Raw genomic sequence first — 27,643 nt, forward strand, 5'->3', positions numbered from 1 at the left:
AATAAAACGCAAATAAGTGCAATACTTTTTATATTTACTAGGAATTGAACCTAGACTCTTCGGATCTTAGAAATCTTAGAATACCTAAAAAAAAAAAAATACGCATAGACCACTTTTATCCGCCCGCCTGCAGGCAACGGGCGGGCGGGCGGATAACTTCCTACTAGGCGGGCGGGCGGGCGACTGGGAGGCCTGACTCCGGCTGAATCGATCGCAAGAGAATTCAAAATCTTTACAGTTGGTAATCTTCGTAGCAACTAAAAGACGACGGAAAGGTCAGTTTGTCTAAGTAACTGTGCTCAGTCACTTTTTCGCAAGTTAAAATGCTACGGTGTTAGGAAAGACCTTCAACTTTGTTGATTTGGCAGGGAAGTATTTTTGATTTGCCTTACTCTTCTTTTCGAAGATATGTTAGTTTTGCTACACGTTTCTCAATATTAGCCAGATGCGAGAGATAGGAGACAGAGTCGTGAGAGAGAGTTCGACTCAGACGTACGACGTTGTAGGCGCCGTGGACGTAGACCTCCAGGCTCGAAATGTTCTCTGATCGGCGCCGAAGACCTTTTTGAACGACATTTCCGCCCCATTCCAGTCCGTGTACGACTTTGTTGCTCCGTCTTGATGATTATGACCTTTTTTGTAGAACCCGCCGTGCGCAATCTTCACTTTCATCTTGCGGCATTCAAGCAACCTCTTCAAGTACGGCGCATCAATTTTGTCCTTAAACTTAATGGCGGTAGGAAGTGGAGCTAGGAGTGATGTCGAATAATCAGCAATCTGCACTGGAAGAGCGAATCTCTAGTGTCCAATGCATCCTTGTTTTTCGCACGATGGGATTTGCCTTAGAACTTGGGGATTAACCGAATCCATTAAACAGGGTGGCTGGTCAATCCGTGAGACTGTTTTCTTACGCAACCAAGCGCCGCTGTGCCTTCCCCTTGAGAACTACGCTGTTAAAGGTAGTAATACCCGAAGACCCATAACCACAACGTAGTGAGTGCAAATTGATTCGCTGCATACGTTGCCGTATCATCGCCAACTGGCAATCTGCAACCAAAAGCACACTTTGGGGTCAGTCCTCCGCCAATGAAGCTGTCATCGGCTAAACACCAGTTTTGTGTGGAGTATATGTGTAACTGCCTTGTGAATGATCCTGAACGAATACGAGGAGACAGAAAACTGGGCCTCGACTAGGAAAAGACAATCCTATCTTCGCCATTGCCTTCTTCAATGTTCATCTTTTCCTGCACTTAGATAGCTGCTCTTGGTGGTCGATCGACCGATCTTTCGGTGCGAAGAGTACGATCGCCAACTAAGCCACCGCGGCCGCCTGGCAACGCGCCTGCCCGCACCTCAACCCTCCCCTTGGCTCTTGTTGAGTCAAAACAGGGCACTTTCCAATCACATACCGGTAAGTGGGATGGTGATGGCTGTGTGTCGCATCTTTTTTTGCTTTGCGGGTCGTGGCAAAAACTCGATCCTTGGGAGGGCATGTGCCAATTTGCTTCACATCAAGGCTCGGCTGAAACTGGGAAAACGGGAGCGGCTTCTAATATGTATAAAACGTTTGTGTCTTGGAAGACCCAGGAAGTCCATCGATTTCTACATCTCTTCCTTGTATTTCGTCACCTCGGAAATCTAATTCCTTGGACGAGGACAGTGAGGTTGCATGCAGCTTTGGCTATACTTTTTTCCTTCTCACGATACCTATCAAGCCTACGGAGCCTAGCTTTTCGTATTGACTTGGATTCGTGATTGCGGGCGTGATACATCAATCATTGTCCGCTGTTCCACGTGGTGTGTAGCGAGAACTCCACTTTTGGGCATGCCGAAAGCCAGGCCCACCCAATTTTCATCACGCCGACCCGACAGAGTTAGAGTCCTTTCGACTCGGCTTGCCGGGGGCGGGTCGTATGTAAGAGTACTGTTTTGCCGTAGATGGGCCGGCCAACCAGGGTGTGGGGATCACTCGGGCTACTGTATTACACTCACAATCGACAAACAAGCGAAAGTGGGCATCCTGCTGCATGAGCAGAGAGTTTGATGTGAGCTGGTCGCCTGCTCACCCTGTCACTCTCAATCACTGCATCATCACAACGCAATATAAACTAGCCACAAGTGGCCAGATACGTAGACAGTATACATTTGGTAAGGGAATTGAACTGACCGGTGAGTGCCAATATATTAACTCAGGATTTTTTGAGTTTGGAGACATAAATCCTCTAAAGTATCATGATTGAGCTAGCCAGTAAAGCCCCACCGACTAGCCTATCCATGGCTCTCCTTCCTGAACAAGACTTGGAGATGCCTAAACTAACATACTTGGCTAGAACATTCGATTTCCCGTTCACTTCAAACTGGTTTTCGCACTTCTCCATAGTGGAATCCCGATTCTGCAGGATACTGGATACCCTATTCGTGTCCACATCGGATATCATTTTCATTCGCTTATTTCCGAAGCACATCGGCACCAGCACAGTCATGCATTTGTGTATTCTTCACGCCGTCGGCTCGTGCGTGCCGACGATCGTCATCACCGGTGCCAGCCACTACATGACCTTTCTTTGACCGCGGACGCGCCCTAACCCAGCAGCTTGACCGGGAGCTTGCATCTTAACGACTTCTCGCAATCCTTGGTTTTGGTGACATGCAGCGCGGCCATCGCGGCTCGTTCCAAGGGACCGGGAGCGCTGCAGTTAAAATTGGTAGCGTGAAGAATTGTTGAAAACAGAGAAGTGAGGATCTTGTGGGCAGGAGTATATCGAGGATTGTCACAGTAGGTTGAGCGAGTGGAGCTGCTCGTCGGCTTGTGGAAGGTAGTTTCAGAATGAGGGAAAGCTGCTTGAGAGTGGGCTTCGTGGAGGGTATTTCAAGCAACGCGGCCGACGCTGCCAAAGAAACATTCTGATGAAAACGAACAACTCCCTCTCCTACTTCTTCCAACATTGCTTTTGGCATCAAGCCCTTCTCTAACAACAAGACCATCTCATCACCAAATCCCGCCTCGGCCCTCAATATCGACACCACCTTCCAACAGAACTGCCACACCTGGAGACATCATTACGCGACGTCATCATCATGGCACCAACCCTCCTACAAGCACTCAACATTATGCGCGAATCAGAAGGAACGGAACACGTGGACCCTGCCGTCGCTGATGTCCTGGATCGCGAGCTACAATCCATATGGAAGAAGTTGCGCGCCCAACCCGATTCCTACATCTTAACTCGCGATGAGTACAGCCTCTTCAACCTGTACCGCCATAATTATCCCAATGATGATGTTGCGACGAAGGCCATCCAACGTTTTTGGGACCGATACCGGGGCGACGGTGTCAAGGGTCCCTAACAGAGGGCGCAGGAAGAGGCGGTCTGGAAGGACGTTGAGGGGAAAAGCCATGGATGTTGCTGTGCCCCTCACAGATTGCAGAACAAGAGTGGCAGATGGCGTTGGGAGTGTTGTGTTGGGAGTGGATTGATTGGATCTGGTTTCCTGGTTACTTGTTAGCTGGCAAGGAAAAAAGTTAAACACATTCTTATTTTGGAATTGTGCGTCGCTCTGCGCTTGGATACGCTGCATGCATAGTATATTTCCTGTCCATAGCCGACGCTTCTAAACCTGCTGAGAGTCAGCTTATTAGAACTCGCTCACTTAATTAAAGCAGGGCTACAATCCCGGAAGTACAAAGCGTGATCATAGACGATTGTGATGCGGAAAATTTAAGACCGAGCCTCTTCGTCAAGAAGGGTTATCTCTCACTGCGGCCTTCAAGACTAAGATTTGACAATGTGAGTTATGACCGATTTTGTTGGAATCAACTCGAAAATAGAACAACATTGAGATGGTAACTTGCTGGATGCTTGAAATCATACAGAATTTCAACAATCACGAGCATTTGGAATGCTTGATGGCATACAGACATCTCATTGACTACTGTCATGCTCGGCGTTTAATTTCAACTTCGCTGACGTTAGCTTATTTTGTGCATGAGAAAGCTAGACACCTTTGAAGGTGGTGACTTCCGTTTGCTGTGTGGTTTCGTGAACTTTTCTCGGCAAACCTATCTCAAATTTCAACGAATAACGGAGTTTCGGTGTTCGGGTATCGTCCAGGAAATAGATCGTAGGATCAATAAGCAGCGACAAGTGACGATCGGTGTTGTGGGTGTCATGTTCGTGCACTGTTTAGGAAGTTGTTAGGTCTCGGATATCTTATACCTATGCCAACGCATCGATCGACAAGCTAGTAAGTGGTCCCCACGTTCTTATTTCAGAAGACAGCGAGCCACAAAGAACACTTCATCCTCATTATAAGGCGAAAAATCTCGGTCGTTAATGTTGAAGCAGTAAGTAGAATTGGTGAGTGCCGGTGGAAAGAAAGTTACGGACGTAGGACACTCGCTGCCCTAGCCAATCTTTGCACATCCTAGCCTTATCCCGGCTATATTGGGAAAGGGGTGTGCGTCATATAGGTAAGGAGCGGTGCCATTTCCGCAGCTTGGGTCAAGGTAGGCGAGATAGGCGCCCCGAGCGACAGAATGATAGTGGGACACGAATGCTTCAGAGTTCATTTCTGGGCACCACGCCCATACACCATGTAGCTATGCAGAAAGAAATTGATAGATTTTGTCCGTGGAAGCTACCGTGTGAAGGATTGTCTCAAGCTCTCGGTTGAAGGGAAAGGATACGGGATCACATGGCGTCTGCATTCCTACCAATCAACCATTCGGTTGGAAATCAAAGCATTGACGCGATGTTACATGCCCCGCCACTATCACGAATTGTGGGCCGACAAGTCCGAGCAGACTCGGGTGATAATACTACCAGGTCGTGCCAGTGTCCGGAAAACGGGAACACAGGAATCGTGTTGCTCAGAGCCGCGCTGGTGGAATTAGCGACAAACCCCACGGCGCGCCAGACGCATGGCAGTCTGATCCTCTGGAAACATGATCTACTGCGAGCTTCGATAGTAATCAGCTCTGAATAATCATGCCGCCGTCACTCGGTCACAAGCCTAGATGCGTGCAAGTGCCACTGCTCCTAGTACCGAATAGTGAGACGATTTCAGTGGTGTTTGACTCGGTGCTTTCCAGAAGCATCTCCACCATACTGCGCTACTGGTTTCAGACACAGGCCCACATTGCTTTCTCAAGAACGCCTGCACGCTTGCATTGAGCAGTTTCTCCGAGGGTTATCTCCGACAAACATCTGCTTTTCTTGAGCTAGCAATTTTTATTGGTCCGATTGCTTCTTTCTCACAAGACCACATCACCCACGGATTTGACCCTCGCGAGAGGGGACTCGCTTGCTTATTGTCATACATAATTTTCCGGCGAGGAAAGTCTTGAGGAAACTTCCTGTCCCGTGACGTGGCGGCATGCCACGTCTGGCGACATCTGTTCCACTGACACGACCGTCCAGAATTAAGCGAATGCGTGTTTCAAACGACGAATGTAGCGGCCTAAGGCATTATAAGCCAACTGACGCTCGTACTATACCCATGTAAGTGTTTCGCGTCGTCAATTGGACGTGAAAAGGGTTTAAACAGGCACTGATCCTTGCCAAGTGACTTTGTGTAACCGTGGCTTGCATACGTGGCAACTGGCATTACAGCTGGCAATACAGCTGGCACGCGTAAGAAATGGTATAAAGTGCATGCTTGTATAGAGTTTTTGGACCGTGCGACGGACACTAAACATTCATCGCAGTGATCATTCAGCTTCCAAAATGCTTTACGACTCGTGCGAGGACATTTTGCAGTCACCAAAATTCTTTGAGCCCCGGGAGTGTCGCTTCGTCGAGGTTTGGAAACTGAAGGACGAGCAAATCGAGTTCCGGAATGGGCGGCTTGAACCCAATCGGGTACAAAAGTGGGCCGAATGGAAGGTAAGTCTGCGCAGAATAACGGGACTAATTTATGGAAGCTGATTTGTAAATAGCTAGAGGAATTTGAGCGCCCAGAGGCTGCCGTCTCTGAACTACGGTTCCTGTAGATGACATTTCGTTCTAAACAATCCTGAGAATCATCACTGACGTCTTACATAGTATCGGGAGCCCCGTTGGCGATCAGGATTCTGGAGATATGTTTCCTTTTCCATTCTGCTCCGCAGCGCTCTCCGGTATAATCAAAGAGTTTGGCCTTCCTTCCGCATTTCTACGGTCCTGTGTAAGCGATGACGTCGGTTTTTGGACAATTCGCGACAAGTGGGAGTCAGAGAAAACCATTTGTACGTTACTGCGAGTAATCTCTGATATATTGCTAATTAGAGGAAGCATGGGTGATGCGACAATGGCTTCATGCCGGAGCTATATCTTTTTCCGTCCCAAGCCGAACGGTTTTAGGAGTATTACTCATGGCGGATGAAGAGGCAGAGTCATTGATCGAAGAGTTGAAGAAAACCCAATCACACATAACACATCCACTGCTCGCACCCATGTTGATGGCGGAAAGCGACATGAAAGCCACCAAGCTTTGGGTGTCAGATGTTGATGCAAGAATGCAGGGGTTCAAACAACTGACAGCTGAGAGCGAAACACCTCAAATGGAAGAGTTCAAAGAAGCCAAAAACGCCATGGACGATGCGCTCGATATCATCTTGGGGTGCGAAAGGCTGAAAGACACTTTTATGGAACCTCTGCAGCATGCGATCCGAAACCTGGATAGCTTATTCTCTTCACAACATGTTGTTGCGCTGGCAATCAAAAACGAAATCAGACCTCACGCCATCGACCTCGAAGACCGTTTGGAGGTTTTACTGCAATCCAGAGCTCAGACTTCAAATAGGGCTGCGGTGTTGCTGAAGACGGCTGAATTCCCGATATATGTATCTACTGTAGGTGATTTGATTAAAACTAAATCCACCAGCTTACGTTGCGATAGCTTTTCACCATCATGGATCAAAGGGACAGCAAAGCAAAAATATATGAAGCGAAAGAATCAGAGCCAGAAGCAAAACAAGACACAGTACCGGAGACAGCGCCCGAGACAGCGCCCGAGACAGCGCCCGAGACAACACCCGGAACTGCATCGGGAACAGCACCCGGAACAGCACCCGAAACACCATTAGAAACCGAGGCAGAAATGGAGCCAGAGAACAAGTTCAGACTGCAAATGGAGCGGCTTGTAGAGCGTCTTGAAAGCGCTGGGCTAACAAACAGTTGTTACATGAAGACAGCTGCGATCATTGCAACCGTGGTCCTCCCTGGGTTGCTCATGGCAGTCAGTAAGCACAACCTACTTACATTTTCAACCGCTGACTGGTTCCGCAGACTGGCCTCCGCTCCAGTCCATTTAGGCTATGGGCTTGATTATTCTTTTGGCGACGTTGATACTACTACTTGTATTATATTATTGTTTTCCTCCTCATGCTCCTCATGTTAGACAAAATTTTCAGCGTGGCGCTGATAAGTATTATTGTTGATGGGTGCAGTGTGAGCGTTGTATCGCAGACTTACTTTTGCTTTTGAATGAACGCGCCTAAGCATTATTAAGAGCTGGCAACAATTAAACAGAACCCGAAGGTTATAGGCACAGAAGGCGAGGATATTTGACCACCTGATGCTGAAAAACTGGTTCCGATCGTTGAACATTGCAATGCCAAGTTTTGTTTTTTGTTCCATTGAGCTGCATTGTACTATATGAGTTCGTGCAGGGGTTGTGCTGCTTACGGTCGGAAGGTGCACTCATTCAATTGAAAATCTTTGTAGATCCCTTGTTGTGCTAATACCGAGTGAGTGCTTGTCCTACGGCCCGAACTGCGGCTAGGTATGACGACGCGGCTGTTCTTCGTTTTCTTGAAATAATGTAGCTGGAACTGTTCGGGTCACTGCATCATCTTTCAGTGAGAAGAATAATGCGTGGCGGACGGCAATTACTCACAACACGATAAAGCCTGCCTCATTTGCTGTAAGACATGCCTTAAACAGTTAGTCGAAAATGCTATCTTACTATGTGTCGCTATCAGCTGGTCCTTTTTCGTACTAGAATAAATTCGGGCCAGTCGAAAAACTGAAACCCCCAACGTGTGTAGATGGTTTCCAGAAGTGTGCGCAATCATGAGCAAATCACTTAGTACCTTGAAGCACCACGGGGCGGCCGCCCGCCCAGACAATGGAGCTGCTACACAACCAACCCTTTGCGGAATTTCTGCCAAGCTTCCCATTTTTTGAACAAACATCATCTGCATCGTCAGCTCGCAAAAAACAGCACTGTTACAGAATGATAACCTCCAATACCAAAGAAAATTAATGGATCTTGCTGTACTAATCACTTCTAGAACTAATGTTGGGCACATTTGCTAAGCCATGAGAGACAACTATCACATGTTAGGGAAAAGCGACCCACCGAACAAGCTTATCTCAGCCCTACGAGCCTCAACGCTGTAGTTACCGAGTACAACCAGCGCATCAAAATGACTTACAAGTGACAGGGCTGTCCATTTTCTCGTATTCTGGTTGTGCTACCTGAAGGAGCTGAGTTAAGGAGCAGAGGAATGTAAAATGTGACGCAAAGGACGGCTGTGGCATTGTCTGTTGACCCCACGCAGCATCCCACCCCAGAACCCACCCCTCTGGTGTTGCCTACGTTAGTGACAATCATTGTCAGGAGCCTACGGAAGACCGTCACACTGCGTTCTGCGCAGAGTGGCGGCCGGACCTTACGCCGCCTACTTGCATCTAACTTCAACCAACAAGCAGCGAGCCCAATTTGATTTCTCCGACCGCACTGGACGGCTATGTGGTACCGAATGTCTACATGCGAAACGGCGTGCATCACGTCAAGGGAAACGGGAGGTGCCGATGATTACGCAAAATGCGGATAAAGTCGTCACTGCAGGGCGGAAATTAAGATCCAGAAGGCAGGGTGGCCATTACGGCTCGTTCCGTGCAGATACGGGATCGACAGAAGTTTGCGGTGAGATTAGGGCCAGCAGGATCGGGTTACAGGGCGAGCGGTTAATCTGCCGCGCTGCTCAGCCTATCGGGTCTCTCTCAGACCTCCCCGGCAACACCACGTAAGGGAACCCTTGTGCATTGTCAAGATCACGTCGACATGGACAGACCCGATGCAAGGCAGCCAACCAAGCTCTTCAGTATGCAGCAAAAACGGCAGATAGATTAGGCCTTGGTGCCAAATGAGCTGCAGGGGCTGAGCGCATCCGATCAGAACCTTCTGCGAAACCTTCTTCCCCAGCAAATGCGATTCAGCTTTAATTTCGCATCACTGTGGCCCAAATTCTTGTCTCTCTGGCTGTCGCAACCCTTTTTCTATTCTCCTAGACTTGCTTTTGCGGCGACTGTCTCCCCCGCCGAAAACGTACTGCGTCACGACACAAGCCGCGTTGTGACCACTTGGCAGCCGGCAAGGCGCAGGAGGCAAAGAGATGACACAGGCCGGACACCGCTCGGCAAGCTGAATGCGTTCCCAGGTCGAACCATGATGGTCACAAGGAGTCGCTGCAGCTGCGGGGAGCTTGGATGACAAACAGCTCCTCCCCAACTTTTGAGCCCCTCAATCTTTGGCATGTTAAAAGGACTCGCTCAAGGCATCGCTGCCGTTGTATCTTCCCCAGGCCAATTGCCTTTACGTCTGCTCACAATCCACGCTAACCCTATCCAGCCTAGGCAAACCCCAGCTGCAAGTGCCCCGCCCCAAGCTTTCCCCCACAAATACTGACAGGCACACTGCCCTCACAGTCAGCCATCGTCTTCACATTCAACTTCTAAACCTCAGCAACATGAGCGTCCTACCGAATTCACCTGTCAATGCCGAACTGCGGCAGCCAGTATTGCAGCATCTTCCATACCACCTCCGAGATGCCGACTACGAGAGAGTCATCTCCGTCAAGACGGACATCCAGATTACATTTGAACAAGCCGAGCCAGGAAAATGGGACAGTATAGCTTGTAGCAAGGACAAGGGTGAAGCTAGGGATACAGGCAAGAAGTCGTGAGTTCAACACTTGCGAGCGTGGATGCACACAGGTTCCGATATGCTGATCACAACAGTACTTCTCGCTCGTGGTCCACATGCTCAAGCAACGCTTCCGAAGAACAGATCAATTCATCCACTGATTCCTCGGCGCAACAATCTTCATAAGCTGATCGCGGTCATACTCCTTAAATCCACCCCACGGTTCCACACGACATCGGAATGAGACCACGCCGATAACGCATTATCACATGCAATTGTTTCTTATCCTGAAGCAAGCAACATCCTATCACCGCGGTAGGCGATTCTCCCGCGACAGTGAGTTGGGAGATGGGTCTGCAGTGCGATTTCCTGTACCCTATCACTTCCTGCCTCGTCTTGCATACACATGGAATGTATGCACTTCTGCCTTCATGACTCTTTCTAAAACCTCTGAGAGCTCTGTAGCAGTGGTCGGCCCACCGGAAGAGAAAAAAATGGCTATGCGACGGATAATCGGGATGCAAGCACAGCATGGAGACATGTTCACTGGACGCGGATCATTGTTTCAATGGCCAGTGCTTAGCTCTGGGTTTTGTATCTTGCGGATGCTAGTGTTGGTTTCTAAGATATTTAGTGCAAACAAAACCTCCGCTTTGTTGAGAGTTTGCCAACGGACTTCTGTGCGTTTTCGTTCTCGACAGCCAACGTCTGTTCCAGCTTCAAACGAGCTCCGATTGGTTTTATTTTTCTCTCATTCCTCCCTTTAGGAATATACTTTCCTCATGGTATGACTTTAGCCAACCCAATCGGCAACGCGAAAGAGCATGTGACAAGGACATGTTGTACACCACTCTTGTCACATCTATTGCTCTCGTCATCATGCTCTTCTGTGGGCGGTTTTAACAACCGAATGCTTCAGGCAAAGTGTAGCATTGAAGTAATCATTACATTCAACTCTTTCTGTGCTGCTGCTCATCAACGACTTCGCACATGAAAGTCTCCGACGGAGACAATCATGCTCCAGTCCGTGCGTTTCACGAGCCTATGCTGTGATTCGGCGTCACTTACATGCTGTGGCACGTGCCGATTGCGATGAGCAAACAATGCCAACATGCAGCGTCAATGATTTTGCCGGAACTGAAATCAAGAATTCATGCAAAGGCTTCCGCATGCTATAGTCATGGGATTAAGATCGGTACGGTGATCACAAAAAGAAATGTCCCTTTCATATGTCCATAGAATAATAACCCGCAGACGCGCATCTCGTGATCCTGGAAGTTAATCAAAAGGTGTACAGTTGTTTTTCCATAGATTAGCACAGTATCGGGAAAAACCATTTCCCCTTCAAAAAGTGTAGCAAAGTTAAGTCTATTGCTCTGTATATAAGATATCTCTTCCCACTTCCGAGACGCTAAATTCGGTCATTCAGCGGAGGATGCCACTGCCGACAACCGTACAGAGCTTAAGGATTGTTGATTACGGCCGAACGAGGCGGCACAAAGCCGATGAACCACCGAACACTTTTTCGGAAAAATTTTGCCACGACAAAGATGCTGAACCGCAGTAAGGTCTCATTGAGGCAAAAAGACAGTTAATTTTAAAGAATTTAGGAGGCTTGAAATGAAAATGAGGAGCGTTCGGATCATTCCGTAGTCCATACATTTATCCATTTGTCTAGCGCCAAAAAAAAAAAAAAAAAAGGCCACCCACTCGGAACTAAGCACCAGCGGGCAAAAAGAATGTCTCCGCTCCCAGAATCGAACTAGGGACCTTTCGATGGCATTGAATTCCATTACAGTCGAACGTGATAAACCAACTACACCAAGCGGAGTGTTGAGGAGCTGGACTCCTCGCTTGGGTTGAGATTTTGATTTGCCCATTGAATTTATATTCCGTGAATAACTGTAAATGAGCCCACAGCTATTACTTCAGCTTGACAGCTATTTTTGATTGAGTACCAGTGCAGTTAGCACGCATTGAAAGCTCGTGTAAAAAATTGTTATCTTCGTGCTTTAGATTCCTGTACGCCTCAGGACCCTTTGAACCAAGCATACTAAAAGTCTCGAGGGGAACTGTTCTTGTTCAGGTGCAAGCTCTTGCTCTTCCCTGTGTTTTAGCGAAGTGCGACTTGAACGTGATCAACCTGACATTTTCTTTGCTCATTTTAAGAATTGGTAGTGCAAATATTCAATCAGCCCTGGTCTCGACATGATAAGACAGACTTTAGCCATAAGAATGTAACCATCGTAATACAGTTGGCAAAAGTGCATGGCGTGTAAGAAGGCCTGCGCACTACCCCCACTTTTAAAAGGCCGACGCCGAAGTTTTGAGTCCCACGATAACCCAGGGCTAAGCAAAACGCCACAGGCCAGCCTTCTCCGTTCGGGTAAGTCCGTGCGAGAAAAACCAAGTCTAGAAGCGGATTGTCTCATGTGCAGCAGACAGCGGAGCTTAAGTCTGTCGATACAGTATCGCTCCTCACTACTAGGCAGTGATCGATTATGCTTTTTAACGGCCTTCGCAGACAGTACGGAGTAGGTCAGATCGCAGCAGGTGTCCTCGTGCAAGTTTGCCAATGATCCTTGCATTGTCTGCAATGTATGCATTAGCGCAGTGCGTACGACATACTGTCATGCAGAACGGCGGGCTGATCTTAATAGTAGCTATTAATGTTTCAAGTAAGCCCACCACAGAGGGGAAAGTCAGGCTTCACTGCGTACCCCGCAATGGAGATCTATGTAGTGGAGTGTCTTTTTGGTCTAGATGTCCTGTTTTGACACACGAAGTTACTGATCCGTCTTGGTTGAATATGCTGTATCACCAAAATATGCAGATGAAGTGGCTAATGCAAAAAAGCGTCCGAAATCGCTCAGATACAGGTGATCAAGCTGGCATGCGCTGTAGGCATAATGTCTAGACGGAATGCTGCTTCTATTGATGGCTTTTGCCTGTGACGACTGTGGAGTTTTTACTGCGGTAATCCAGCTAGTCACACAAAGCTTTTCATTCGAGGCCGTGACCACTCTACGATAGGGCGGGCTATCTGGTTCTAATCAGGCACCTACGTTTTTGTATCTGTTCGGCATCTCATAAAGTGCAGACGAGTTCAAATGAATCTATTGGCACACGATAAAACTGTGCACTTCAGGAAATACTAATAATTTTAACAACATACCTTCTAATCCTATGATGTTTAACATCTTGTAGTAGACCTGACCACTTAAGCGGACTTATGCAGCATACAAAAGCTTTATTGCATATGAAATTGACACTGCGACGGACTATGAAAATACGCAATCAAGGAAGTTAATAGAAAATCTAAACAATAATAAACCTTCTGAAAGGGTTTAGAAAATAAAGAATCAAAGCAACTCTCTCTACTAAATACATACAACCGTTATAAAATGGAGTATTTCTAAAGAGGTAACCGTATACCTTTTAGTAACAGAATTATGACTAATATTCTACTATTACATCTTCTTTTAAAGCGCTGGTCTATTAGCAACGCACGTGTAGAAATGACTGGAAAGCAGTATCATACAGTAAATTGTGAAGAACAAACCTTAAGTACTTATATCTACTCCTATTTAGCTTTTTAAGAGATAAGAGCACGTCTGATATAACTAATTAGAACTAAGAAACTGGAACAGAGATCTTATTATGCAATGCTTATAGTGTTACTATCATCGGAAACATTAGTGTATTTAATGAATAGCTGCTTGACATATAGCATCGATATAAGCTTCTATATTAACTATTTACTTTGCTCTATAAGAAATTGCAAATCTGCCCGTACATGATAACCGGTAATGTACAATTCGCTTTAGATATCTAACTTTATTCTAAGTGGAATGCCTGAAGTGGGCTTTCTTTATCCCTATGGATTTGAAACTTGAAACATCATTGGATTAGATGTTCTATGTAGGATATTTATAACGTGAAGTAGATTTGAGCTTAAGAAGCAAACATCGAAGTTCGACTTCAAGCGGATTCACTGTACAACGAGGTTACATTCTTCGACCCTAAGAGACGACAAGCGATATAGACGTTGTCCATGTGGCTTTGCTCCCATGTAGGGTGCCACTCCTGCGCCGCACGACACGACGTGTGACCGATAAAGAGCCGTTTGTCGGGACACCACAACCCAAGCTTGCCAACCCCTACTACTGCCATGCCATACTGTGCCGTAAGAAAAGATAGAGATAAGTGTTTCTTTCGGATAAATCAAAACTAAATTTTCCGAGAACGTTATAGTATTCGCAGCGTCATACTTCTCTCCAGCCCTTATTTCTCGACGGCGTCGGCGTCGCGGATACTTGGGTAAGACACAAGCCGTAAAGCGGATGTCGCTCGAATCCACCTCGGTCTCTGGAACGGCTAGATCAAGGTGTGGTGCGGGGATGCTGCATCTCCAGTGGCTTTGTAGGGAAATACATGCCATGAACAGGGGTGCGAGGTAAAGCAACGTCCGCTTAGTGACGTATAGAGCAGCGCCAGACGCGTTTACTGCGCTAAAAAAAAACACTACTATGAATTCAATATGCAGCTTACAGGGTGTAGGCGCATCGGAGTGGAACGGGGCCGTTGTGGAGCAAGAAATGTCGATGCCGCAAACAGCAAAGGTTTTCATACATGTAGAGGCAACGAATTACGACTCAGAAGCCCAGGCACAGACACCGAATTCCAATCCGATGCGCCTACACCCTGTACTTCCTATATGCAGCTTTGATCGGCGACTTGTCGTTAGTGGTAGTGTTCGCTGGCAAAAGATGAGGCCAGGTGTGCGGCGTAGCAAAGTGGACCCTTTGCTGGCAAAGTCAGCCCCGCAGGAATGTGAGGCGTAAACCAGGCTTCCACGAGGCTGTGCTTTTTCGGTCTTTGCTTCGAAGCAGCCTCGTCGGTGGTGAACCTCACCGCTTTGTAGTTTAAAGTTATAAACTATGGGAGAAAGCTCTTTGCTTCCATTCATATTTCTCATAGATATCTTTTGTACCAATTCCGAGGACAACTTCTGCATTCTCTCAGATGGCTGCGCCTTGCTCGCCTTACAACATCGCATCGTCTACGACACATTTTGTGGAGTCCCCTAAATCTACAATCGACAAACTCCGCCGTGAGCCACGGATGTCGGACTTTGCATGCCTTGTCATAATCAAAGACAAAAGCGGCAGTCGTCCGTGCAAGAATCGGCCTTCCTCTTCCCAGGAGGTTGTTGATGCCGCTTACAATATAATCAACTCGCAAACCTCCGGCTCTTATACCACCGAACAATCGAAAAAGCTTCTCAAAATCTTCCTATGCTCGCGGACCCATATCAGGATGTCTAAGTACTGCGAGGCTGTCCAGCACTTACTCTCGTCTTCACCAGGGGATGATGCCTCTATTCATGATGATCCACCTGCACGACCCGGGCTGATTCTTCCTCCACCAACACCATGCAAAACAAGTCTGACGACACATTATCCTCCAATGCCTTCATCATACAAGATCGCATCCAGGCTAAAGTCACAATTTAATGAGGAAAGACTTGATGACATGGAAGAAGCTAGCGAGAGCGACGACGAAGATTTGGACCCCGCCGAGGACTCTAATCTCAAGGCTAATAGAACGTCTACTGGAGAACCGGAACTCTTGGATCATGAACCATCACATCCAAAACCAACCATTTCAGACAATATATCTCCAGACCAAAAACCAACCAAAGGACCTACAAAATCGCGAAAGTCACGACCTTCACGTAGGCCTTCTTCGCAAAAGGAATCTCACCAAGGTTTATATACCTTATGTCATCGACAGACTTATCCGACTTTGTTAAGTTGGGGATTTCGAAGAACGTGACGCAAAGGGCATACAATGTCAAGTCTGATTGCCGTTTAAAAGACATACGGGTAGATTGGAAATCTGACCAGTGCTTTAAGAACCCTACGAACATCGAACGTGAGGCACAACAAGAGCTTAAGAATGTGGAACTCTCTCACGAGAAAATACCTTGTTGGCACGGGAAAGACGATCCAGAATATCACCACGAATGGTTCCAATGCGACTTGGAAACAGCTAAAGCTGTGGTCAAGTCAGTTATCGCAAGAATTGGAATACCACTTGACGAAAAGGCCTCTGCCGAGCCCGAAACCGTCACGGAGAAGACTTCCATGTCAATCTGTCTTCCAACAAGGACTAGGTCCATAGAGTCTGGAGAGAAGGTTTCTTTTCCGAAGGCTCTTCCTACATTGGCCGAGCCTGCAAAGCCCACGGACAAGGTTCCCACGTCAACTTGTCTTCCAACAGGGACTGAGTCTACAGAGCTCACAAATAAAGGTCCGGCATTGAAAAATGTTCCAAACGAGTCTTACGGAACGTTGTTAGGACCTTGGGAATACTCCTTTCATTTGCTACGCGATTATTATATGGGACATTAGGGGGCTGCGTTCTAGGTAAAGATGTAGACGAACAATGGGAAAGAGAAATAAACATGAATAGTTGGAACACAACTTTCCTTTAAGGTACTAAGTGGAGCTAGCGTTGTTGCTATGTCCATCTATTTCCCATCCTGGCGATTTACGTAGCTATAGGAGTATGGCCCGGAGAAGGTGAAGTCTCCGGCACAGGCGCATCAGCAGGATCAACAGAGCACCATTTGAATCCAGAGCCATACATGCCGCGCCTGGTCGCAACTCCACAGAATTGTGCGGTATGTGAATAGCTGTACGGCACTGCAAGGGTCACCCACATTACGATGCGGTCATCTGGAACATCAAGATCTTCATTACCTAGGATCCCAGAGGCTTCCATCGGGCATCAGGGGCCATTCCTTCAGGCCGTTTTCGGTGCGATTACACCAGGGAGGCAGACGTGAGCGGATGTCTCCGCCGTGGCAGTCGTGTGGTTTGGGTGGACAGTGGCCGAACGAGCACGCCTTTGGCACCCAATTGGAAACGACCTTAACTCGGCATTTCCCTAATCTCTCGGTCCGCATTCGGCAATTCCGCCGCAATATATGGCTTCCCCGATCCACCTCCACCACGAGGATTTTCATGCGGCAAGAGCAATTTACTCTCTGCAACCGACCTCAAATGGCTCTCAGCCTTATACTTCTTCCACAGAAAAGCAGTACTGGCAGCCGAAGCAATCAATATCACACCCAACACAACACCCAGGGCAATCGCTGCATTTTTCCCCGTATTATCACTGCTTGCAGAGGATTTTGCCGCAGCATTTAACGACGAAGAGGCCGTAGCTGCAGCAGACTGCGAAGCAGAAAGGCGGTCGTTGCCGTCGTCGTCCAGAAAGGCGGTGACGAGGCCGGGTTCGTACTTGAAGAAGTCGCCCGCGGGTGGGTCTTCGTTGCAGCAGGAAGGGGAATCGGTAAGGCAGCAAGATTTGCGAGATCGGGGAAAACAGCGCTGTATCCAAAGTACAGAGTTGTTTTTGGAGCCGGCTGTTTTTTTAGTGATTAGCGACTTGACTTGGTACTAAACGATCAGTGCCGTGTTGTCTTACCAGACAGACACATTTTCGGACAAGCATCATCCTGCCAGTCCTTGTCAGTGCAGGTCAAGCGATACGGTATATTCGTCATAGCCTGTGCACACGACCCATCGGAGTAGCAGATATCGTTCTTCAAGCAACACCCGCTGTAGCCGCCATTGTCGACTGCGGTGGTGTTGCAAATGTAGCTGTTAATGGCTTGCGACCCGTCGGGCCAGTAGCACTTGGCCCCAAGCGCGGATGCCCACAGCAGGGCTAGGCTAAGAAGTTGCGAAGAGCGCATTGGGGAAGATCGAAGTGCGAGCTAAGCTTCGCAACTATAGAGGATGGGTGTATTAGCGGCGCGTCTAAGGGCAGCGAGCGAGCTTTAGCGAGCGTCAAGCGAGTTGGAATTTGCGGCCAGGGCGGCGGAGGTGGTCGAAAGGTCGGAGTAGCCGAGGAGGAGCACGAAGAATGCAATTGGGTTACTATCTAAGAGACAAAGGAGTAACATCGAGGGGCCCGCCGGCTCCGTCCGGGAAACGGTTTTTGACAGCCGTGTACTCCGTATTTCTCACCTGCATGATTTTGGCCCCCAAGCGGGTTACTTTTTTTTAGATCGCCGTGGGGAGATTTTGCCTGTAGTGGTAGGTGGAGAAGCTTGCAGGGTGTGGCCAGCTCGGTATTGCTCCCCGATTCGGTGGCCGTGCACGCTGCCAAGTGCGAGTCAACCTCCAATATCAAAAGGACACCTGGAGAGAGAGCTGGAGATGCTCTATAGTGTTAAAACAACGGTTGCCGGCAGTGAAGTGACGAGGCCAATAGCTAATTTCATAGCCATGACCTGAGTGAGGGACACGACGTTCTGGATAAGCGATCTCTTCGCTGATATACATTGCTAACAGCCAGTAAGCACGCAACAACCTAAACGGCGAGAGCAGTACGCACCGCCATCGCTTGCAGCAAAAGCATACATCGAGCTGGTAACAGCAAGGACCCAAGCAGTTCCGTCGCTCCATCCACTTATGCCCAATCGACATACCCGTAGCAAGCACTAACCCGAGGTAAATCAAGCACGTCTGCCACTGCAACCCTGCAAAGCCCGGGAACAAGAATGCAATAAGCCCGGTGAGCGTGACTGCAGCCACAGTGATCCACCAAGCCAGAACTGACATCCATCCACTTGTAGCCAGCGAAGCGCTTCCTTTTAGCTAGGCTCATGATATAGCAGAAATGGTACTGACCTCCACTCGGCTGGCCATGGTACCATTAGTTAACACGGCATCCGCGTCGACATTTCGTTTTTTAGATGTACCAAAAAGGCTGAACCCAGCTCGCTCAAACCGGCTGTGATGACGAACTGCGCTGCAACAAGCGCGAACATAGTGGCTTGGGGCCCGCTGTAGATCTTGTTCTGCCCGAAGACGGTCTAGAGAGCGACGTGAGTGACATATGGTTGGTTCAGTTGGGAGGATGAGGTGTTGCTTTGCCTATACCAAGTACCCGACGCACGGATTCGTGATGGAGAAGCTGAGGCCTTGCGGCGTCATGGCCGTTTGCTCGGAGAATTCCGGTTGAGGATGAAGACAGTGTGCTTCAGTGTGTACTTCAGCTTGTACCTTGGTGTTGTTGCGTTCAGGCCCGGAGGCAGGTTGCTTCTGTATACTTGAGGTTTTTTGCAGCTGCCTTTTTATTATTATCATGCCGACATTCAACTTCGCGTGCATACGCATCGTCAAATCAGTGGTGTTCGTCAGTACATGTTTACTGGAGCAGGAGATGTAATAACATGCTTGACGCCACACAGCCGGATCCGTGCTGTTTTGTAGCAACCCTCTCCCAACAGGCTCCTTCTTTTCTGGACAGACAAAGCCTGATAATATTCGCGCATCAAGTAAAAGGAGACAAATAAGAGAGTGTTACAGAAGTACGTCCCTATAGCTTTACAGGTGCGGTATTCCGAGTCCAAACAGGCAACCAACGGTCCAACACTGCACTGCAGCTGGATGCACTACCGAATCCGGCAACGAAGCTAAGCAGCGCACACGGAGCACTAAGCCCAAAACAGCAGCACTCCCAGCCGCTCCACCCCACCTCGACGCCATCGCGCCGCAGCGCGCCTCAACCACGACGGCGATTCGCTCCAAGCGGGCAACGGGCGCAGCCTTACAGAAGAAAGTGGCATGGCCACGTGCAGGGCTGCATGTCCGTCCACCTCGTCTTCGGCGGTGGGTAGGTATAAATAAGGCGCCGCCGTGACGCGCAGGCATGACTCTCCAGGCATCGTCACAGCAACCTACTCCAACGAAAACATTAAGCGATATCCAGCCATGGCGATCCACACGCTCCCAAGCAAGGCCTACGGCCCAGAAGTGCAGCGCGTGCCGGCCGACGCCCCGCTCGACGATATCCTCTACCTGCTGAAGCGCGACGGGGGCGTGTTTGTCGAGAAGCTGGTTGCGCGCGCGGACGTCGCTAGGGCGTATGAGGAGGTGCGCGAGCGGCTGGACGGGGACGAGGCGTGGGAGGGGGAGTTCTTCCCTAGTACGCTGCCGGAACCCAACCCTCCAAACACCAAAGCGCAAGCACGCCCATACTGACGCCCCCAACAACAACAGAAGAGACGCAGCGCGCGCCCTCGCTCGTCGCGCGCAGCCCCACGTACACGCGCACGCAGCTCATGCACCCGCTGTACCAAGCCGTCGTCGCGCACTTCCTCACCACGCGCTCCGTGTTCTGGTGGGGCGACCACAAAAAAGAATCAGTCTCGAAGCCGTACGTCCACTCGGCGGTTGCGATGCGCATAGGGCCCGGGGGCAAGGCACAGCCCCTGCACCGCGACGACTATATTGCGCATAACCAGCATGCCGAGATCGCGGAGTGGGACGATGAGCGCGATCGGAACCGTGAGAGCGCTGTTGGGATGTTTGTGGCGGGCTCGGAGGTTACGCGGGAGAATGGGGGGACGATGTTTATCCCGCGGAGCCATCTGTGGTAAGCCACCTTCGATACCTATACTCCTGCTTTACGCACGCAAAGAACGGAATAAAGACAAGGCCGCGCCTAGCCAGCCCGTAGTTAACCTCTCCCCCCAGGGGCACCGACCGCACCACCCCGCCCTCCCCCACCGACTGCATCCACGCACGCATGTCCCCCGGCGACGCATTCATCATGCTGGCGTCGGCGTTCCACGGCGGCGGGCACAACCGCACCCCCGACGAGCAGCGCCTCGTCTTCGCCACGTTCGCGACGCGCGGCTACTTGCGCCAGGAGGAGAACCAGTTCCTGGCTGTGCCGATGGACGTCGCGAGGGGCTATGACCGCGCCACGCAGGAGTTTATGGGCTACTCGATGAGCGAGCCTGCGTGTGGGAATGTGGAGGAGTTGGACCCGATTTTCGTGCTGAGGCCGGAGTTGAAGGGGGTGGGGGGTGGGAGGGACTTTTAGGGGGGGGGGGGTGTGCGTGTGGGGGACTGTTGTTTAGGTAGTTAGGGCGATGGAGGATGAATGAAGCATGGAATGAAACATGGGGATTTGATGCGATGCACTGCCCGTGATGCGATGATCATTCATCAAGCGTGGAGCGGGAGATCAACCCCGTCGCTCCGTCCCGCCCCGCCCCGCGTCCCGCTCCATGTCTCAGTCTCACCCGCTGTCTCACCATCCTCCCCACTCCATTACCACAGCACAACAACATGCCCAAACTAACCGCCATGCGCACAGGTCAGTGGTGCGTCCCGCAGTCCCAAGCCGCCCGCCTCCGCGTCCCGTCTCACCTAACGTAATGTACGCAACGCCGCAGACCCCGCCTGCGGCACCTGTCGCAAAAAATGCCGCCGCTGTGACCGTGCCCGCCCCGTCTGCAATCGCTGCCGAGTGAAGGGCTTGCACTGCGAGGGATACCCGCCGCGCTTTCAGTTTTGTCTTTATGAGCGAGATCCGAAAAGCCTGAGGGTGCTGGAGGAGGAGCCGTCGCTACCGCCGTCGTCGCACGAGGCGAGCTCGGGGCTGGCGCCCCACGAGAGAGAATCGTCGGCATCGCATGCAGACATAGCGGCGACGCCGTACGCGGGACGGCTGCTTGCGCATTGTACGTACGCCCACTCTCCAACGGCATCAGAATGTTAATCTGCCGCCAGTCGAGACGTACCTCTGCGACGCGCAAATCATCGCATGCCCCGGCGTGCAGAATCCCTTCCGCACCTACATTCTCCCGCTCGCGCACCACCACCTCGGTGTGCTGCACTGCGTCCTCGCCCTCTCGGCCTGCCATCTCGTCTCCTCTGGCCGCGATGCCAGCCCCGCCAACGAAACCATCGCTCTCGAGCATCGCCTCGCCGCCCTACAAGCTCTCAGTGCGCTGATTCTCGAGGAGGAAGTAGTCGGCCTGGACGCCTTCAAGGAGGAAGTCACGCTCGTGCTTGTCCTCCTGCTGATATTGCACGACGTAATCTCTCCAACCCCCCCTAGGTACTTCCCATCTCAGCTAACCCTTCCCCTCAGATCACAGAAACAGGCATCTCAGCACACGGGACGCACCTCACAGGCGCCGCCGCGCTGTGCGACAAAATCGCCGCGCGCACCACGCCGCTCTCGCCCTTCCTGACCTTCCTCCTCGCCGCCCTCTCCTGGCTCGACCTCATCCGCAGCTTCAGCGGCGCCGAAAAACTCGCCTTCTCGCCGGCGGTGCGCCTGCGCGTGCGCGACGCTCACGACCTCGGCCTCGAGACGCTCGCCGGCTGCCCTACCGCCATGTTCGTGCGCATCGGCGAGGTGCTCGCGCTGGGGAAACAGTACAAGCTGGGATTGCTAGACGGGGAGGTGTTCAAAGCCGAGCTCGCGGCCGCAGAGGCATGGTTCCGCGCCTGGGACGCCGAGCGCGACGCCGCCGCCGCCGCGTACCCGACAGCCGACGCGGCGTGGGGCGTGCTCGCGCACGCGTTCCGCCACGCCTGCCTCCTGCGCGTCCTGCGCTTCCCGGACCCGTTCGCGGTGCCGTGCACGGATGCGCGGGTGCGCGCGTCGGTGGCAGCGATTCTGGACGCGGCGGCCGAGGTGCCCTGGCGCTCGGTATTGTTCAAGCGTCTGCTGTTTCCGCTGTTTATGGCGGGCGCGGATACGGACAGTGCCCACCAGATGCACTATGTAAGGCTGTGCATTGAGCATATTAGGCGCGAGACGGGGTGCCAGCATGGGGCGATGATGGAGCTGTTGGAAAGGGTGTGGGCGGAGCGGCGGGGGGAGGGGGAGGGCGTCGCGCTGAGGGTGGGTGGGGCGGAGGCGCGCAATGTGCCGTGGATGGAGTTTGTGAGTGTGCTTCTTCTTTTTCTTTTTCTCCGTGCTACGGTTTCCCTGCTTCGTCTTCTGCTCTTCGTTGCGTTGATGTTGTTGTGTCCTTGGTTGTTTGTATGGGTGAGATGCTACCTAACGCAGACGCTAACGCTGGCAGACATGCTCGGAGATGCTGGAGCGGCAGCACGCCTATCTGTTCTATTGACGTGGTCGCGCCACCGCTGCGCTAAGGTGCGGAGCGACCCGGGGCGAGTATCTGGCCAAGACGCTCGCGGTGCTGCATTCGCGTGGATGGTGGCGCACAAGAGCGCGCGCGCAAGCAAGGTGAGGAAAGAGGTGCGAGCCTTTAAGCAAATATAATCAACAATATTAGTAGTATACGCTTACACGCAGCCTTGGCAACTCAAACAAGAACTCAAGCACCGTCCCAGTGGCTGCGTAGTGCGTAGCGCGTAAGCTCGTATACACGTACACAACGTAACGCTGCTGCCTGCCCTGGCCACCTAATATAAACCACCACCCAAGACCGCATGCACCCAATGCCAACACCAACGCCTATAGCGCAACGCAAGCATGACCAGCCCTCCGATAAAAGATGTTTTGACGGCTGAGGAGACGCTCCCCGCCCTTCTCTGCGGCCGTGACTGGAGCTTCGACGGCGGGGAGCAGCGTTTGCGCTTTCGGCACAATGGTGGTGGTGAGGTACGCACCTCCTTACCCTCGTCGCTCTCCCCTCTTCCCTTCCCCTCCTAGACCCCACACGCCCTCCCTCCGCCGTACAAACACCCGCATTAACACTTGCTTTACAACTCAGCTCCACCTTTGCGGCGACCAGCGCGGTTTTCTCGCCTTGGAACTGATGTGGCGCCTCGTCAGCAACCCGGACACGGAAAAAGAAAAAGCAAAAGCAACGCACACTAAGCGGGCGAGGGGCGAGGTTGCGGAGTTTGCGATCGAGATGACGCTGCTCCCGCGCTGTGTGCCGGAGTACTGTGCGTATTTCGCACGGGGCTACGACGGCCAGCCCGACGCGCACGCCGCCGCGCAGCTCCTGCCCGCAGCCTTCGCGCCTCGCACGTTTAGCTGCGTTCTCGAGAAGGGCAGCTTCGCGGCGGGGAGCGAGCCAAAGGCGCGGGGGCTGTGGGGGTGGGGGTGGCAGAGGCAGTCGTTTGAGCAGGGCGTTTTTGCGCTGCGGTTGAGGTTTTTGCCCCAAGGGCCTTTTCCGGACAGTGAGGCTTGGCGCTGCGAGACGGGGGGGTGGTATATGCGGGCGTGGGAGTGGCGGACGTTTGTTGTGGGGCGGGTTGAGGGGGGGAGGGGGTGGTGGGGTTGGTTGGGGGGTTGGTGGGCGTGAGGGATCGAGATGGACGGTTAGAGAAATAGCTAACACGAATTACAGCAAACCTATCCTACAGACCTAAAGCACAGCAGTCCGAACCCGCACTTCCTCACCCGCCTCCTTCCCCAGGCCCCCGCCAAAGCTTAAAGCGCAAAGCTTAAACCCTAAACCAACCAAGCACTCCCGAGTCCCCCCACGCTCAGCCCTGCTCCTACTCCTCCTCCCCCTCTCTATCCCCCTCCCCCCTCTCCTCCTTCTCTAACTCCTTCCTCTCCTCCCTCCCAAGCCTCTCCCTCACCCGCATCAGCGCCTCCCCAAGCAGGTTCTGGCCCCACTCCTCACGTTTAACGGACAGGGCTTCGTGCACGCCGAACCCGATGCCCCAGACGCGGTCGAAGGGCGATGCTTCGACGAGCTCACGGCCGCCTGTCGCCAGCAACTCGGCCCGTAGACTGGGGTTCTGGCTGAATCTGAGGAGGTTGCCTTGTTCGACGACCGCGAGCTTGACTACATCCCATTAACCATTAGTAACGCTACACCACCACCACCGCCAATAACAATAACAACAACAAAAGAGGGGGTTCTGAGTCTGACGTCACGCACACACCCTCGTCCCACTTGTCGGCGTCGAAGCCTTGTACTTTCCGCCCCAGGCTCTTCTGCTTGCGCGGCTCGTGCGTGCGCAGGATCGCGGCCTGGCTGCCGCTGTCGTTGAAGAGGGCCGCTTTGCGGTACATCATGTACTGCTCGGCGCTGCTGAAGGTGGCGGCGGTGGCGTTGTCCGTGAAGGGCGCGCAGTGCCATTGGCAGAGGAAGCCGTAGGGGGAGGTGGGTTTGTGGAAGAAGAGGGGGGGCATGCTTGTGGTGGTTGTGTTGTGGTGGTGTGATGGAAAGTGAGGGTTTTGTGTGCGTGTGTGTGCGTGGTGGTGGAAGGTGTATGTATATGTACAAGAATGAATGTGAGTCATGGCGTCGCGGTGTTGCAGACCGCGGTGTGGGAATGCGGTTACGGCGGCGTGGGCGTTTCGTGGTCGGGCGCGTGCCGGTCGTGCCGGTCGTGCCTGCTGCCTGCGAGCGCTAGGTGCGGGACGCGTGCCTCGTTGCGTCTTGCTTTGGCTTTGGCTGTTGCGACATGTGTTGTTGAAGGGTGAGAGAGGGGAGTCTATAGCGGATATAGCGGTGGCGCTAGGTATATTGCTTTTTTAAGCAGTGAGCTTTAACTATGTACGGGCGTTAATCAAAATAAACTATTGAATAATAAACCCTTATAATAGTGTAAAAGCTTTTATAGGAAATATTAGACTTTATTCTAATACTAATATATAATATATACGTTTAAAAAGATCTAAGAGAACCCTGCTGATGCGCCTCTGCCGGAGATTTCACCTTTTCCGGGTCATACTCCTGTTGCTACGAAATGTCGCACAGATCAGACAGAAGAAGAGAAAAATCAAGGTATCCACACTGTTTCTGCTTGAGTTTCAGCAATGTCAGATTCAACTATTTGTCTTTCTACTATAGTCCTGGCAATCGTCTGCATCTACACCTAAGAATTGGAAACTCTACATCATTGAACAACAAAACAAAACAAAAACCTCTAACACACTAACAATTTCAATAAATATCCTCATGTTATGGTCAAAAAAAAAAAAAAAAAAAAAAACATCTCGTATCACCTTTTTTCACTCTCCCCGAGCCAAAACTTTAATCCTCAACCCCCTTGAGTCCTCCGCCATCACTGGTGCCACCTCGTCGCTCGTGATGACTAGATCTGCCGCAGTTGTTTCATAAAGCACCAAAACACCGACATCATCCTTTCCCTGGACATCAACAGAGCCGTAACTCCGGAATAGTGTGGCGAGTGTCAGATACAGCTCTGCATACGCCAGATTGATACCGAGACAGGCTCTGCCGCCCTTCCCAAAAGACACAAGGTACCTGTCGAGACGCGGATTCTCGATCCAGCGCTCGGGCTTGAAGGCATGGGAGTCCGGGAAGATGCGTTTGTCATGGTGCACCAGATTGCTCGTCATGCTCAACGGCGTTCCTGCCGGGATAAGCCACTCCTTCTTGCCATCGTTGTAGTGAAGGGTCTCATCGGGGCAAATCCGGTGCAGACGGTGCGAGATGGCGTGGCTGAGGCGCACACCCTCCTGCACGACGCCTGTTAGGAACGGCAGTTGCTCTAGCACTACGAGGTTGAGTGGCTGCGAGGGATCCGGAATCGCAGTCTCCAGTTCTCGCTTGAGTTGCGTGAGAATGGAAGGCGTGGCGAGTGTGAAGTACGTCGAAACTGATAATGCCCACGCGGTTGTGATTGTGCCGGCCGCCACGACCACTTCTCCCTCCTGCCAAAGCCGATCCGTCGACTTGTCGTACTCGCTGAGTTTGCTGTTGAGAATCTCGTGGAATATCGTGCGATTAGTTTTGTCGTACGCGTGGAGCTGGTGCGCACTCTGTATCTCGGCGACTTGTTGCTTGATGCTAGTCTGCAGTTGAGCATACGCTCCCATCTCGGGACTCAGCTTGAATAGAAGGGAGTCGGGCAGCTTGCGGAGCATATCCATAACGAAGGGGAAATGCTTCATAATGTGCCCTGCCTTGCCACCTTTAAGCATCGCATCTTGGAAAGATGGATCAAAGTCTGAGGCTTCGAGGCGATGATCACTCCTTCCAAAAGCATAGTCCATGATGATGTCTGACACTGAAATCAGTATACAAAACCGTTTTAAAGACGTTTCGACTTACCGTTTGTCAATGCGGCAAATGCCACGTTTAAGTTTAGCTCTTCCTTCGACTCGGCGAATTGTCGAATCCGCTGCATCAAGATAGATGCATTCCGATCGATCAAGGGCTGCAGGGATCGGACGCTTTGCTTAGAGAAATAGGGAGCGAGTGAAGCCCTGCGTATACGGTGCTCATCGTGATCAAGTGTCCCAATCAGGCTTTCATCTACGCCAAAAGACTTGGTGATCCAGTCCCATTTGTCGCGCTTGCGTCCACTGCCAGCATAGATCGTGTCATAGAAATCGGGGTCGCAGATATGGATCTCATCGGGGTTGATACGGAGAATTGGCCCTGGTTTATGTTAACATACTTGCTCGTAATTATTTGAATTTTCAACTGACCATATTGCTTGTGCAGTCGGCCAATCTTGAAGGTATATTCAGGTTCGGCAACAACGTCGTACCAGTATTCGTACCTGATTTTCGATTAATAAATGGTTGGACTGGAGAACGCAAGACGTACCAATATGTCCAGGCAGCAAGCTTGGGTCCAGGGAATCTGGCTATTGGGCTCAGAAAGAGACGGTAGACGGTCAAATAGCAGAGATACAAGACCAAGAGAACCGAGACAGAGGTCACCGTCAAAGACGGCTTTAGCGTTTCCACAACGTCAACAATGAACGCCATTGTAATTGGCAGTCACTTTTTCAAATTACTCAATTTTTAGAAGAGCATGCCGTCCCTTATGGCGCGCGGCATTGTTATCGGAAAGAACTATTTGCTTATTCGCCCCCATGCTTACAGATCGCCAACCTTCCTTTTACGGTGAAGATCGACACGGGCGCTTGTGGGGGACAGATATACCACGTAGTATGATGCACCAATGCAGTGGATGTGGGGTAGTGCACTG

The 27,643-nt window shown here is 51.1% G+C and overlaps 12 protein-coding genes and 1 non-coding gene across 13 annotated transcripts; 7 read left to right on the forward strand and 6 right to left on the reverse strand.

The window, feature by feature from the left end:
* Window positions 1–3,078: 3,078 nt before the first annotated feature.
* On the forward strand, window positions 3,079–3,348 carry K452DRAFT_228332 (uncharacterized protein; the record flags this gene model as incomplete). The annotated part of the gene is made up of 1 exon (XM_033536956.1): window positions 3,079–3,348. One exon carries the CDS (start codon window positions 3,079–3,081, stop codon window positions 3,346–3,348), a length of 270 nt encoding a protein of 89 aa, XP_033397300.1.
* Window positions 3,349–5,284: 1,936 nt separating this feature from the next.
* On the forward strand, window positions 5,285–7,361 carry K452DRAFT_318578 (uncharacterized protein). Its single transcript, XM_033544169.1, has 8 exons — window positions 5,285–5,501; window positions 5,566–5,643; window positions 5,708–5,885; window positions 5,939–5,988; window positions 6,045–6,226; window positions 6,273–6,832; window positions 6,880–7,218; window positions 7,269–7,361. The coding sequence occupies exons 3-8, from the start codon at window positions 5,727–5,729 to the stop codon at window positions 7,305–7,307; spliced, it is 1,329 nt and encodes a 442-aa protein (XP_033397301.1). The 5' UTR covers window positions 5,285–5,501; window positions 5,566–5,643; window positions 5,708–5,726; the 3' UTR covers window positions 7,308–7,361.
* A 1,803-nt stretch (window positions 7,362–9,164) lies between these two features.
* On the forward strand, window positions 9,165–10,563 carry K452DRAFT_287546 (uncharacterized protein). Its single transcript, XM_033540498.1, has 3 exons — window positions 9,165–9,640; window positions 9,696–9,948; window positions 10,008–10,563. The coding sequence occupies exons 1-3, from the start codon at window positions 9,523–9,525 to the stop codon at window positions 10,096–10,098; spliced, it is 462 nt and encodes a 153-aa protein (XP_033397302.1). The 5' UTR covers window positions 9,165–9,522; the 3' UTR covers window positions 10,099–10,563.
* Window positions 10,564–11,366: 803 nt separating this feature from the next.
* K452DRAFT_30654 (uncharacterized protein) lies at window positions 11,367–11,948 on the reverse strand. The gene has a single exon (XM_033542989.1). The coding sequence runs from the start codon at window positions 11,790–11,792 to the stop codon at window positions 11,484–11,486; it is 309 nt and encodes a 102-aa protein (XP_033397303.1). The 5' UTR covers window positions 11,793–11,948; the 3' UTR covers window positions 11,367–11,483.
* Window positions 11,655–11,743, reverse strand: K452DRAFT_t89. Its single transcript has one exon. It is a non-coding gene; the product is annotated as a tRNA-Tyr (tRNA).
* Window positions 11,949–14,937: 2,989 nt separating the features above from the next.
* K452DRAFT_308686 (uncharacterized protein) lies at window positions 14,938–16,328 on the forward strand (the record flags this gene model as incomplete). The annotated part of the gene is made up of 2 exons (XM_033543182.1): window positions 14,938–15,682; window positions 15,709–16,328. The coding sequence occupies 2 exons, from the start codon at window positions 14,938–14,940 to the stop codon at window positions 16,326–16,328; spliced, it is 1,365 nt and encodes a 454-aa protein (XP_033397304.1).
* A 522-nt stretch (window positions 16,329–16,850) lies between these two features.
* Window positions 16,851–17,680, reverse strand: K452DRAFT_318581 (uncharacterized protein; the record flags this gene model as incomplete). The annotated part of the gene is made up of 2 exons (XM_033544170.1): window positions 16,851–17,347; window positions 17,410–17,680. 2 exons carry the CDS (start codon window positions 17,678–17,680, stop codon window positions 16,851–16,853), a joined length of 768 nt encoding a protein of 255 aa, XP_033397305.1.
* A 1,608-nt stretch (window positions 17,681–19,288) lies between these two features.
* Window positions 19,289–19,929, reverse strand: K452DRAFT_30679 (uncharacterized protein). The gene has a single exon (XM_033543017.1). The coding sequence runs from the start codon at window positions 19,644–19,646 to the stop codon at window positions 19,320–19,322; it is 327 nt and encodes a 108-aa protein (XP_033397306.1). The 5' UTR covers window positions 19,647–19,929; the 3' UTR covers window positions 19,289–19,319.
* K452DRAFT_351176 (uncharacterized protein) lies at window positions 19,510–20,823 on the forward strand (the record flags this gene model as incomplete). The annotated part of the gene is made up of 3 exons (XM_033545701.1): window positions 19,510–19,920; window positions 19,995–20,370; window positions 20,472–20,823. The coding sequence occupies exons 1-3, from the start codon at window positions 19,707–19,709 to the stop codon at window positions 20,821–20,823; spliced, it is 942 nt and encodes a 313-aa protein (XP_033397307.1). The 5' UTR covers window positions 19,510–19,706.
* A 266-nt stretch (window positions 20,824–21,089) lies between these two features.
* Window positions 21,090–22,873, forward strand: K452DRAFT_298295 (uncharacterized protein; the record flags this gene model as incomplete). Its single annotated transcript, XM_033542110.1, has 5 exons — window positions 21,090–21,099; window positions 21,179–21,466; window positions 21,516–21,823; window positions 21,880–22,683; window positions 22,826–22,873. The coding sequence occupies 5 exons, from the start codon at window positions 21,090–21,092 to the stop codon at window positions 22,871–22,873; spliced, it is 1,458 nt and encodes a 485-aa protein (XP_033397308.1).
* A 368-nt stretch (window positions 22,874–23,241) lies between these two features.
* K452DRAFT_298296 (uncharacterized protein) lies at window positions 23,242–24,154 on the forward strand (the record flags this gene model as incomplete). The annotated part of the gene is made up of 3 exons (XM_033542111.1): window positions 23,242–23,370; window positions 23,483–23,897; window positions 24,084–24,154. 3 exons carry the CDS (start codon window positions 23,242–23,244, stop codon window positions 24,152–24,154), a joined length of 615 nt encoding a protein of 204 aa, XP_033397309.1.
* A 64-nt stretch (window positions 24,155–24,218) lies between these two features.
* Window positions 24,219–24,864, reverse strand: K452DRAFT_271209 (uncharacterized protein; the record flags this gene model as incomplete). Its single annotated transcript, XM_033539025.1, has 2 exons — window positions 24,219–24,514; window positions 24,615–24,864. The coding sequence occupies 2 exons, from the start codon at window positions 24,862–24,864 to the stop codon at window positions 24,219–24,221; spliced, it is 546 nt and encodes a 181-aa protein (XP_033397310.1).
* A 787-nt stretch (window positions 24,865–25,651) lies between these two features.
* On the reverse strand, window positions 25,652–27,420 carry K452DRAFT_318586 (uncharacterized protein; the record flags this gene model as incomplete). Its single annotated transcript, XM_033544171.1, has 4 exons — window positions 25,652–26,705; window positions 26,756–27,085; window positions 27,136–27,209; window positions 27,257–27,420. 4 exons carry the CDS (start codon window positions 27,418–27,420, stop codon window positions 25,690–25,692), a joined length of 1,584 nt encoding a protein of 527 aa, XP_033397311.1. The 3' UTR covers window positions 25,652–25,689.
* Between the last annotated feature and the right edge of the window lie 223 nt (window positions 27,421–27,643).

Source organism: Aplosporella prunicola, assembly GCF_010093885.1.
Source record: "Aplosporella prunicola CBS 121167 unplaced genomic scaffold K452scaffold_13, whole genome shotgun sequence".
NCBI lineage: Eukaryota > Fungi > Ascomycota > Dothideomycetes > Botryosphaeriales > Aplosporellaceae > Aplosporella > Aplosporella prunicola.